The sequence below is a fragment of the Rutidosis leptorrhynchoides genome, chromosome 2 (genome assembly GCF_046630445.1).
Source record: "Rutidosis leptorrhynchoides isolate AG116_Rl617_1_P2 chromosome 2, CSIRO_AGI_Rlap_v1, whole genome shotgun sequence".
NCBI classification, from domain to species: domain Eukaryota; kingdom Viridiplantae; phylum Streptophyta; class Magnoliopsida; order Asterales; family Asteraceae; genus Rutidosis; species Rutidosis leptorrhynchoides.
In genome coordinates, this window is record NC_092334.1 from 80,609,911 (window position 1) to 80,622,766 (window position 12,856).

Sequence of the window (12,856 nt, forward strand, 5' to 3'; positions counted from 1 at the left end):
CTCGTGCACTCGAGGTGAGATCATAGTCCCACCTTTTCAACAACTTTTATACTTTTAAATCGTGGGCTGAGAAACATATACTTTGTTACATCTTGTACTACTTACTTTTATGTTTTGAACACAAGTCCGATGAAACAAACATTCTACAGCGATTTTAGAACAAAATCCTCAATTCGATTATCATTAGTTACACTTGCCGGGTGTAAGCGAGAACTTATGTTGTATGGATCCATATGGGTTTGACAAACCCTCATTCAAACAGTTCACTACCGTTTACGAATGAAATATATTTTCGAGAAACAGTGTATGTTCTAATACTATTGTGATGGAGTTCTATGGGAGGAATGTTAAGCATTGATAATTGGGTGCTCGCGAACAAACTTTTGGAAAGTAACTTTTGGATGATCAATTTTATGGAAATACTAAATCTTGTGATTCAAAAATAACGTTTATTACCACATCTATGATTTCACCAACTTTTTTCGTTGACAGTTTTCTATATGTTTCTCAGGTTTATACTTGGCTACTTGATACATGCTTCCGCACACTTTGATTACTTGCTTGGAGTCAAGCATACATGCATACGCTAGCGATAGCACTTTTGGATTCAAACTTAAACATATTGTTTATATGCATACGCTATTTATAGCAACTGTAATTTTAAACTTATTATTTCGCAAGTTATTTCATTTATACATCACTACTTTTGTAAACTTAAACTTGTTGTCGATCTGTTCGGTAAACTAAACTTTGCAAGTCATACGTTTCAAATGAATGCGACATAATTTTGGTCAAACGCGTCTCATATAGGGACTATGACCACGCAACGGGACCTAAGTTAACGGCGCCGTCAATGACGATTTTGACGGGTCGTTACAGATGGTATCAGAGCGTTGGCTGTAGGGAACTAGGATATGCGTTAGTGTGTCTGACAGAGTCGTTAGGACGCATTAGTGAATCTAGACTACAACCGGATAGTTAGCCATTGCATTCTGACATACATTTGCTATTGATAGCACTTATTTGACTACTTAATTCTTAGGCAAACTTCTTAATGGTACCAAGTTTTCATCATACGAATCCGTATTCTGCCACTTTCTGGTAATACACGTAAATTCACGATTCATACGCGTAAGGATGACGACGACTTCATTAGTCACACTTGTTCGGGAACCCTGTCTCCCAGTTTATGATTCGCCACCGTTTCAACTTACTATCGGTGTTACACCGCTGTTCCTTACTATCTACCACTTCTTGTTACTACCATCACTACTCGAGGTGAGTATCGTCATCATCATTTATCACTACGGTTGCATACTATTCGTTATCATGATTCGTTACACTTCTCGTACCGAAATATATTATTGTTTGACTTGAACCGCATTGACGTGAACAATCATTTATACACTTCCCTCGGGGAACGCTTCTTTAGAGTTGCACTAATTCTTTCGATTCAATACGAGTCACATTAGAGACGTCGTTACACTTTGTTCATTTTAAAACTTCACTATTATACGAACTTGAATCTATGGAGTGATGTGGGAATGGAGGTATGAGTTAGCGTAATATAACGACACTCGATCAACGTGGTTATATTACGGTAAGTCATACCAAAGTTCTAATGACTCGTGATGGTGATTGGACTCGATCAACCTAATCACCACCATGTGCCATGTGCCATGTGCCATGTACATGACATCATTTTTCTTGTTTGAACATCCGAAAACTCCGAGAATACTGATAACACCCATACCCGGGACACATCTTCGATTATTGTCGAACAATATTTATGCTTCCAAATGAATGGAAAATTCTTTCAACATCAGATGTATGTTACACGTGTATACTATCTCGTTATCGCACAGTTATATCGACGAACTACAACATGATTGATATGCTCACATCAAGGCGGAAACTTCTCTCGCTTTACACTCGTACTTCCGTATAAGGAAATCTTCTATCTAAATTCTCAATGGAGAGAGAGACTCTTCACATTATACTAGTATTCGCCACGAGGGAGAATATTCCTAACGAACGTTTTCGAAAACCGATAAATCTTTCGCGGCGCGAATTTCTTGAGAAATTTGTTCTAACTAACTTTTGCAAGTCCCAACGAACTTGTTCAATATACCTTAAAGAGATGTACCTCGTTTCGGATCGAGATCCTCGTTTCACTTCTAGATTTTGAAGTGCCTTACAAAAAGTCTTGGGACCACGTTTAAACATGAGTACAACACATCAACCACATCCCGAAGGACCAAACAAACATACGATTCAAACTTTGGAAACCATAATATGAGTTCGTGTTATCGACTTCAAATTTACTTGAGAAAAAGTACTTGCCTTAAGTCAAATTCTCTTACTACAAAATTTTCTTTCGTGTATTAACGCCGCACCTTTTCGAAACTTTATATGTCCGCAATTATCATTTTGCAAATTGTTGACCCGAAGTAGGTGACAAGCAAACCACCGGACCCGAACTCATTCATGAAACAACCGAAAAATTATTCAAATTCAAGAGAGGCCCAAAAGAGTCATGCAAATGTTAGACGTAAACCTCTCGAATTCCAAGTGGGAAACCGCGTAACATTAAAAGTCGCACCTTGAGGAGGTGTAATCCGTTTCGAGAAACGTAGAAAGCTAAATCCGCGATATTTTGATCCTTATAAAATCTTGGGGCGTTTTGGACCCGTTGCTAGCCGTTTAGATTCTCCGACTCGTTTGAGTCTCCGTTCATCCTTCAATCCACGTATCAAACTTAAAGAAGTGTCTTGCCGAGCAAGAACTTGTTATTTCTTTTGATGAACTTACTATCGATGACAAACTCTACTTCATAGGAGAACCGATTGAAATTATGGATCGTGAAACCAAACTCTGGAACAACGTAAACTCCCGACCGTCAAGTTCATTGGAATAACCAAGGAAGAACTTTCACTTATTCGTAGAATTTGCAACGCAAGATCTCGAGGAAGAAACAACGACTACTACTTCCAACTAAATTTCGGGACGAAATTTCTTTTAAGGTGTAGGTAATGTAACATCCCGCATTTTTCCGTTAAGTTTATTTTAACACCGTCTTTTTTTTTATTTAGATAATATCTTCCGTTATCTAAATTCGTACCTTTCGTTGACTAATGTTCATAATATTTCCGTTATTTAATTATAACATCTCTCGTTTAATCTAGCATTTTAAAATAATTCGTTTGGTAAATTCACGCACCCGCTTTTAAACTCGAGGGACTATTGGCGTCAAGTGGGAAAACTAGTTGACTAGGTCAACTAGTCAACCCACCACTACCACCACTCATTCTTCCCTCATCTCTTTCTCTCTTTTCTCTCTTCCATTTTTGATCTCAACCACCCAAGTCATTCATTCATCATCTAAATTCGATCTAGGAGGCTTACAACAAAACAAATTACATATTTGAAATCCTCTCTTCATCCTCTACAATTTGATACCAATTTCATCTCGTTTGGGTAACATTTCTAAAATACTAGATTTCTCTAAATTCGTTTTATATACTTGAAATGGTGTTAGTTAGTGTCTATGGCTCAAGTATAACATGAATATATGTTTTGTTTGCTCGATTTGTTGTTTTGGAGTAACTAGCATGAACTTGAAAATGGGTGTGCTTCATCTTTGATTTTGGATGAGTTAATGTTGTTAAATTGTTTAAGTTCATGTTTTAATTGTGTTACTAGTACCACTAGCTTCTTTTTGATGCGTAGGTTGATTAAGAAAACTTCAAACACATGATTATTGATTTTTGTGAATTTTGGTTAGGGTTTGATAGACTTTAAAATGAACTTTTGATGCATTGAATGCTCGTTAATGTTGTTAGTAAGTGTTTAGATGCAATGTATGTTTAATTACCTTCGAAACGGCATATCGTATGTGTAAATTGGATTCCCGAATCATAAAATACGTTTTATGAACTCGAAACCTTGATAACGAACCTTTAATGATCACTTGACGAGAATTCGGTTATTTCAAATAATGTTTTCGATTGATGAAACGTGTTTAGTTGTATCCCTTGTCAAAAGAGCTTTTCAACGATATAAGATACGTATTCTAAGTGTTTACGATTTGTGATTTGTGCTAAATTGAGGTTTGGTTGAGACTTGAACTTTTGAAACAGACCAGGCACCAGGCCCGAATGTGTTGACTTTTTCATTGACTTTGACTTGACCGAGTTTGACTTTTAGTCAAACTTAACCAAACACTTATGCAATAGTTCAAATCTTATTTTATACTTGATTCTTGCATAAAACTTGACAACGTGATTCACATGCTATATTTAATCGAGTCGTAACGAGCCATAGGACTAATTGAACACATTTCGCTCGACCTTGTGTCGTAACCGGTTAATTGATACAACTTACTTGTTTAGGTCAAGGCTAAGCAACTATCATGCACACGTTTACTTTGTGAAGTACATTTATACTCGTGCACTCAAGGTGAGATCATAGTCCCACCTTTTCAACAACTTTTATACTTTTAAATCATGGGTTGAGAAGCATATACTTTTTTTTTACATCTTGTACTACTTACTTTTATGTTTTGAACATTAGTCCGATGAAACAAACATTCTACAGCGAGTTTAGAACAAAATCCTCAATTCGATTATCATTAGTTACACTTGCCGGGTGTAAGCGAGAACTTATGTTGTATGGATCCATATGGGTTTGACAAACCCTCATTCAAACGGTTCGCTACCGTTTACGAATGAAATATATTTTCGAGAAACAGTGTATGTTCTAACACTATTGTGATGGGGTTCTATGGGAGGAATGTTAAGCATTGATAATTGGGTGCTCGCGAACAAACTTTTGGAATGTAACTTTTGGATGATCAATTTTATGGAAATACTAAATCTTGTGATTCAAAAATAATGTTTATTACCACATCTATGATTTCACCAACGTTTTTCGTTGACAGTTTTCTATATGTTTCTCAGGTTCATACTTGGTTACTTGATACATGCTTCCGCACACTTTGATTACTTGCTTGGAGTCAAGCATACATGCATACGCTAGCGATAGCACTTTTGGATTCAAACTTAAACATATTGTTTATATGCATACGCTATTTATAGCAACTGTGATTTTAAACTTATTATGTCGCAAGTTATTTCATTTATACATCACTACTTTTGTAAACTTAAACTTGTTGTCGATCTGTTTGGTAAACTAAACTTTGTAAGTCATACGTTTCAAATGAATGCGACATAATTTTGGTCAAATGCGTCTCATATAGGGACTATGACCACGCAACGGGACCTAAGTTAACGGCGCCGTCAATGATGATTTTGACGGGTCGTTACATATCGTATGTGTAGATTGGATTCCCGAGTCAAGAAATGCATTTTATGAACTTGAAACTTTGATTTTGAACGTTTAACGATCATTCGACAAGGTTTTTGTTTTTGTAAATGATGTTTTTGTTTGATGAAATGTGTTTAGTTGTATTCCTCGTCAAAATACATTTCCAACGATATAAGATACGTGTTTTGAATGTTTACGGTTCATAAGTTATGGTTGTTTGAAGTTGAAATCGTTTAAGTGTTTAAAACTGCCCAGAATTGCTGAACCAGACACAGATGCGGCGCATCTGCCTTGGATGCGGCGCTTCTGAGGAATACTGCCCAAAAATGTCCGTTTTCGTTTAATTCAAGCTATGCTACGCACCCCCGATTGACATGAAACTTGGCCAACATGCTCATATATGATTTTTAAGCTTAGGAAAATAGTTCGGGACCCGACCCGAACGTGTTGACTTTTTTGTTGACTTTGACTTTGACCAAGTTTGAATTTTAGTAAAACTTAACCAAACGATTAGGCGATCGTTCTAACATGCTTTTATACTTGTTTCTTGCATGAAACTTGACAACATGATTCACATGCTATATATTCGAGTCGTAACGAGCCATAGGACTAATTGAACACATTTCGCCCGACCTTGTATCGTAACCGGTTAATTGATACAACTTACTTATTTAGGTCAAGGCTAAACAACTTTCATGCACACGTTTACTTTGTGAAGTACATTATACTCGTGCACTCAAGGTGAGATCATAGTCCCATCTTTCAACAACTTTTATACTTTTAAATCATAGGATGAGAAACATATACAGTTTTATACTACATACTTTTATACTTTGAACACAAGTACGGAAACAAACATTCCACAGCGAGTTAGAACAAAAATCCTCAATTCGATTATCATTAGTTAAACTTGCAGGGTGTAAGCGAGAACTTATATTGTGTGGCCATACGGGTTTGACAAACCCTCATTCGGACGGTTCGCTACCGTTATGAGGATGAAATATATTTTCGAGAAACAGTGTATGTTCTAACACTATTGTAATGGGGTTCTATGGAAGGAAACGTTAAGTCTTGATAATTGGGTGCTCGCGAACATACTTTTGGAATGCAAACGATTTAGATAATCAACGTTATGGAAATACAAATTCTTGTGGTTCAAAAACAACGTTTACAAATACACCTATGATTTCACCAACGTTTTTTGTTGACAGTTTTCTATATGTTTCTCAGGTTCATACTTGGCTACTTGATACATGCTTCCGCACACTTTGATTACTTGTTTGGGGTCAAGCATACATGCATACGCTAGTGATAGGAACTTTGGATTCAAACTTATAGCATACATACTTACGCTATTTATAACAACCGTGATTTTCAACTTATTATATCGCAAGTTATTTCATTTATACTTTACAACTTTTGTAAACTTAAACTGGTTGTCGAACCATTTGGTAAACTAAACTTTGTAAGTCTTGTACGTTTCAAATGAATGTGACATAATTTTGGTCAAACGCGTCTCATATAGGGACTATGACCACGCAACGGGACCTAAGTTAACGGCGCCGTCAATCAACATTTATTCGGGTCGTTACATTTTATACTTGATTCTTGCATGAAACTTGACAACGTGATTCACATGCTATATAATCGAGTCGTAACGAGCCATAGGACAAATTGAACACATTTCGCCCGACCTTGTGTCGTAACTGGTTAATTGATATAACTTACTTGTTTAGGTCAAGACTAAGCAACTTTCATGCACACGTTTACTTTGTGAAGTACTTTTATACTCGTGCACTCGAGGTGAGATCATAGTCCCACCTTTTCAATAACTTTTATACTTTTAAATCGTGGGCTGAGAAACATATACTTTGTATACATTTTATACGGTTTATACTCTTATACTTTGAACACAAATACGAAAGCAAAGATACGTACGATTTAGAACAAAAATTCTCAAGTCCAATGATCATCATTTACACTTGTAGGGTGTAAGCGTGAACTTATGTTGTGTGGCCATACGGGTTTGACGAACCCTCATTCGGATGAATGAAACGTATTTTCGGGAAATAGTGTAGGTTCTAACACTATATGCAGAGGTAAGATTCAGTTAAGCTTTGATAATTGGATGCTCGTGATACAAACACATCTTTTGAGATGTATACGCTTGATAATCGGTTTATACTAAATCTTGTGGTTCAAAAACATTCTTTTACAAATACACCTATGATTTCACCAACGTTTTTCGTTGAGAGTTTTCTATATGTTTTCTCAGGTTCATACTTGGCTACTTGATACATGCTTCTGCATACTTTGAATACTTGCTTGGGATCAAGCATACATGCATACGCTAGTGATAGCACCTTTGGATTCAAACTTAAAGCATACATACTTACGCTATTTATAGTAACCGTGATTTTAAACTAATTATGTCGCAAGTTATTTCATTTATACTTTATAACTTTTCTAAACTTAAACTCGTTGTCGATCCGTTTAGTAAACTAAACTTTGCAATTCATACACGTTTCAAATGAATGCGACATAATTTTGGTCAAACGCGTCTCATATAGGGACTATGACCACGTAACGAGACCTAAGTTAACGGCTCCGTCAATGGCGATTTTGGTGGGTCGTTACAGGGAACATAGGTACTGCTTGTGCCACATTCGTAGCAACTTGTTGGGAAAATACACTAAAGTGAAATCGCTCAAACACTTGTGTTGGACAGTCGGTTCAACAACAAATCAAATATTGTACAAGAATGCTTTCAGAGCCATCAAACAAGCTAGTGTTGAGGCTTGGAAATATTTGCAAGATGCTGATGTAGGCAAATGGACTATGTATAGGGACAGTCAGAGGAGTCGTTGGGGTAACACAACGACAAATATTGCTGAGTCCCTCAACAATGTGTTCCTTCATGCCCGTATGATGCCGATCAAAGCGTGTATTGAATATACATTTGATTACACCAGACAACACTTCTACGATCAAAGTCGAGAAGCAAGGCTATGTAATTCACCACTTTCGAAGAACATGTTTAACATCTTTAACGAACGGGCAAAAAGAGCTCAACGTTACAAAACAACATGTTATCACGAAGAACAAGGTATCTACAAGGTTCATTCAACTTATCAAAGAAGTGATGAAGGTGGCACCGATTACACAGTGGAGTTTAAAAAGAAAAGGTGTTCATGTGGTATTTGGCAACACCAAAGATTACCTTGCTCTCATGCCATTTCCGTATGTAGCCATCTAAACGAGGATATAAATAAACAAATCAGTAAAAAGTATACAACTCCTACATGGAGAGAGCAATATAGCGATCATTTTAATCCATTAAGAGATGCGAGCTACTGGACACATATAGAATGGAAAATTATGGCCGATCCATCAAGATTGATTAAGCACAGGGGGCGGAAGTAATCAAAACGTATGAAGAACCAGATGGATGAACGTGAAAAGCAAAAACCAAAGTGTGGTATATGCAGGACTGAAGGTCACAACAGGAACACTTGTCCAACTACTAGAATGCCATAGGTTTTCATTAGTAATTTGTTGTATTTAGTTTGTTGTACTTTGTTTCTTGTAGTTTGTTTCTTGTAATCGCTAATTCTGTTTATGAATAAAAAAGTGTTGTTGAAATAATAAAATTGCCATGTTACTAATCTTATTCAAGTTACTAATCTATTACAAGTAACTTTAATTTATAAAAGGTCTAGGTGCATAATAGTATTCACCATGACTATCATACATCGTATCGAACTCTAGTGCATCTTCAAAAACTCCAAATAAAACATACAACTCGATATTTTCTGAAAGTATACACGCTTTCCCTACTAATGTATACCATTTTTCATCATAGCACATTGCTTCGGCTTCACTTGCTCCTGGTTTGTAGTAGTATATGTCCATTGAACATGGATTCTTTGGTAGCTTTTCTCGAAGAAACTCATTCAACTTCTCCATATTAAAGCCCCAAACATCTACGTTATCAGACGTCATTTTAGGCCCTTTAGAGAGTTCCGTTTTACCATCATTTCATTCAAAATCACAACCATGATACACGTCAATTGATACGCATTTCGGATTCATTTTTTGTTATGTATTTATGAAACAATCACAAATCACTTTTATAAGCCCGAATCTACAAATAACCGAAGTTTTAAAGTTCGGTTTCACACCTATCAGAAAAAAACATGCAAAACCGATGTTTGAAACTTCGGTTTGTCAGGTACTAGGCATGTCATAAAAAGCAATTAAAGAAATGTTACTGTTACCTTTTACTGTTACCTTTTACTGTTCGGCAGCTTTTTCTGAAACCGAACTTTAAAATGTCGGTTTTTCAATTTTAACTACACTATATAAACCGACATCTATTACAACAAACGGATGTATCACTCTATTCTCCCTTCTCCAAACATAAATATTAATTTTGTAAACATGTCACCAATTCCTGTTCAAATTAATGTCTATTGGAATGGACAGTTTTCAACACAAAAAAAGTTTTACTATGGGTACAAATATAAGTACTTTCAAAATGTGGATGTTAGTCAGATGACAACAATTTCGAAGGTGTTTGAGTGGCTCAAAGAAAACATTACGGTTGAACATTTGGGCGTGATGTTTTGGAATGAAGGTAAAGGAAAATTCGAGCATCTTTGTGAGGAAGATGAATGGATTATGATAAAAAAACGAAGCAATTGTGAAAAACCAACCTCTTCCATTGCATCTAATTTAATTATGTGTTAAATTTCTATGTGTTGTTTTAAATTATGTATTTTTATTTTCAAAAAAATGTAACCGTGATTCTGATATTAATAAAAGTGTTGTTCAAAAAATTTGTATTTGCATCTTACTAATAGTAATATTTTATTGTTTGTAATGTTATTATATATTTTTAAAGTAATATTAGCGTATGAAACTGTAAATTAACTATCAAAACCAAGTTATTTGTAAAATTAGTGTTTAAAAAAATAATAATAACCAAAACCGAAGTTTGGAACTTCAGATTTGGTCAAAACCGAAGTTTCAAACTTCAGATTAGGGTTTCTGCTGACGGACCACCCAAAACCGAAGTTTGAAACTTCGGTAATGGCAAAACCGAAGTTCCAAACTTCGGTTTTACCATTTTTGCAACGAAATTTCCTTTTTTTCCATTTTTGAAAGTGGGATCAAAATTATTACCATTTAAAAAAAAATCTGAGAATGATAACCATAACCAGTGTTGTAAAACACCCGATTACTCGCCGATTAATCCCCGATTAATCATTTTTAGGAACAATCCGTTCTGATTTTCAAAAATCCGTTTAATTAAACGGTCAACGTCAATTGATAGACCAAAATCAAATTTGGTAATCAAAGTCAGTCAAAGTAAAAAATGATTAACATTTTAAGATGAATTTAAATTTGAATTTTATAGTTTTGAAGCAAAATGAACAATTTTAGACAATTATGTTAAAAATTTTCTTTATATTTATGATTTTTTTCTATAGTTACACATATAATTTTTAAAATTTAATATTTAATTGTATACAGTACAATCCGATTAATCTCCGATTAATCTCCGATTAATCTCCGATTAATCCCCGAATTGTCGATTAATCTTTCTAAAGTCCCGACCGATTAATCCCCGAATAGCGAATTTTGCAACCTTGACCATAACCTTTAAGGAAGTGGTTAAGCCTTCTAAATTTATAAATATTTTTCATTTAAAGCTTAGCGCTTTCATGAATTATTTAGACTCTCAATTTATGTATGAATAGTACGTTATAATATGAAAAATTAGCACTCAATACTTTTTCACTTAACTTTAACGATGAAATCGAACACTCAAATCTAACAATCGCCATTATTTACCTTTAAAATTTGTTATTGTCAACATCACATTCAAAAAATACGTTATCTTTAAAATGTGCAAAATTTAACTGCATGTCATTGTCACGGCTGAGGGGATAAAAGATAACAAGTTATTGGTCCCCAAACAAGGTGTATGTCGGATAAAACCTAAAAAATAAGTAACAAGAGCTTTTGGAAGTTTTAAAAACGACAAGATATCGTGATATCGTACGGGTATGGACAAAATGAAGGGACTTGATTAGAGATAGAATGGTTAACTTGAACATTCACTCAATCGGTAATATTTGTCTATTTGTCTTAAAAGATCATATAACTGTTTTCTGACATTTTTTTTACGTTAACCTCAAAATATTTATATAACGAAGTTTGAACTTGAGACTTATAAAAAATATACGAGTCTTGTATATCATCTTGATAATGGTTAAAAGAGGTACATGCATTAGGATAACTCACGATTTCATCCTGTTATGAAGTACCACGTACCCATGATACATTTTTCACATCACGTTAGGAGAGTAAAGGGGATGGGGTTTTACCGTCCATGGCCCGTATGAGATTGTGCGGGTTTCCTCCTAGACACTTAGTTGGGGGCGGGTATAACACCTGCAGAAGATGATCGCGTGGATGGTTAAGTCCCACAACCTTCAACTAACTGGGTATCCAAAAAAAAACATGCATTAGTTTATTTGTGCATTGTTCTATGTTGTAATAGGGTTGTATGGATTCGTATTAGTTGATAGACAATGTAGGTCGTGCAAGCAAGTAGACCGTTGGATCAATGTGCATTGTTCTTTGTTGTAATAGGGTTGTATGTATTCATATTAGTTGATAAGCACCATAGGTTGTGCAAGCAAGAATATCATTGGATCAATTAAAGCAGATCACAAGATCTACATCACTTATAAAATTATTTTTTGGATAGCGATTGGATCACCTGAGGGGGACTAAACCACCTGTTGCGATCATCTCACATTTCGACTATGCCGATGCAGCGATAATAACTCCGCCCTCATCACTGCCCGGGAGAAAACCTTGAAACCGATCCAAAGGCACGGCCAAGTAAAAATCCCCTCCCCTTTACCCCCAAACAATATGGGAAAGGTGTCATGGGTGGATACTTCATGGCAGAGATGAAATTGTATTTTTTTAAAATGTAGCCAACGGGTTATCGAACTCCTGACATCTCCCAAAGAACACAGGCCATCACAACTTCTCGCTTATAAAATTATTAGATATTTCAAATTTTATTTTATTTATATTTTTTCTAAAGAAAATCAAATAAGACAAACACGAGCACGAGAATAAAAAATATTTTATGGAAGAGTCCAATTAAAAGTTGAGATACAAGATTCAGTGTACCTCCGTAACTAATTGCAGATTTAGCTGCTCTCCAGCTATAACTATTTTGGACCTACATGTACATATACTAATATACATCGAGGAGCACAAGCTTTTAAATATACGTTATACGTTATGTTATTATTTTAAGTGATGATATGATACTCAAGATTTTGATATCTATCTACCTATTAACTAGAAGTCATACGTCACACTAATGTTCGAACTTACTAGAACTTACGATTTTTTTTTTTTTTTTTTTGGAAAAAAATAGATAACTATATTAAACGGGACCTCCATCGAAAGATGAAGATCCAAACCGAAACAAACAAAGGAA

The 12,856-nt window shown here is 35.3% G+C and overlaps 1 protein-coding gene across 1 annotated transcript; it reads left to right on the forward strand.

The window, feature by feature from the left end:
- The first annotated feature begins 7,938 nt into the window (after window positions 1-7,938).
- Window positions 7,939-8,748, forward strand: LOC139888018 (uncharacterized). The gene has a single exon (XM_071871054.1). The coding sequence runs from the start codon at window positions 7,939-7,941 to the stop codon at window positions 8,746-8,748; it is 810 nt and encodes a 269-aa protein (XP_071727155.1).
- Window positions 8,749-12,856: the final 4,108 nt, after the last annotated feature.

Excerpts from the sequence above, each read along its gene's own strand:
- LOC139888018 (XM_071871054.1), top strand. The coding sequence starts at position 7,939 with ATGGCGATTTTGGTGGGTCGTTACAGGGAACATAGGTACTGCTTGTGC.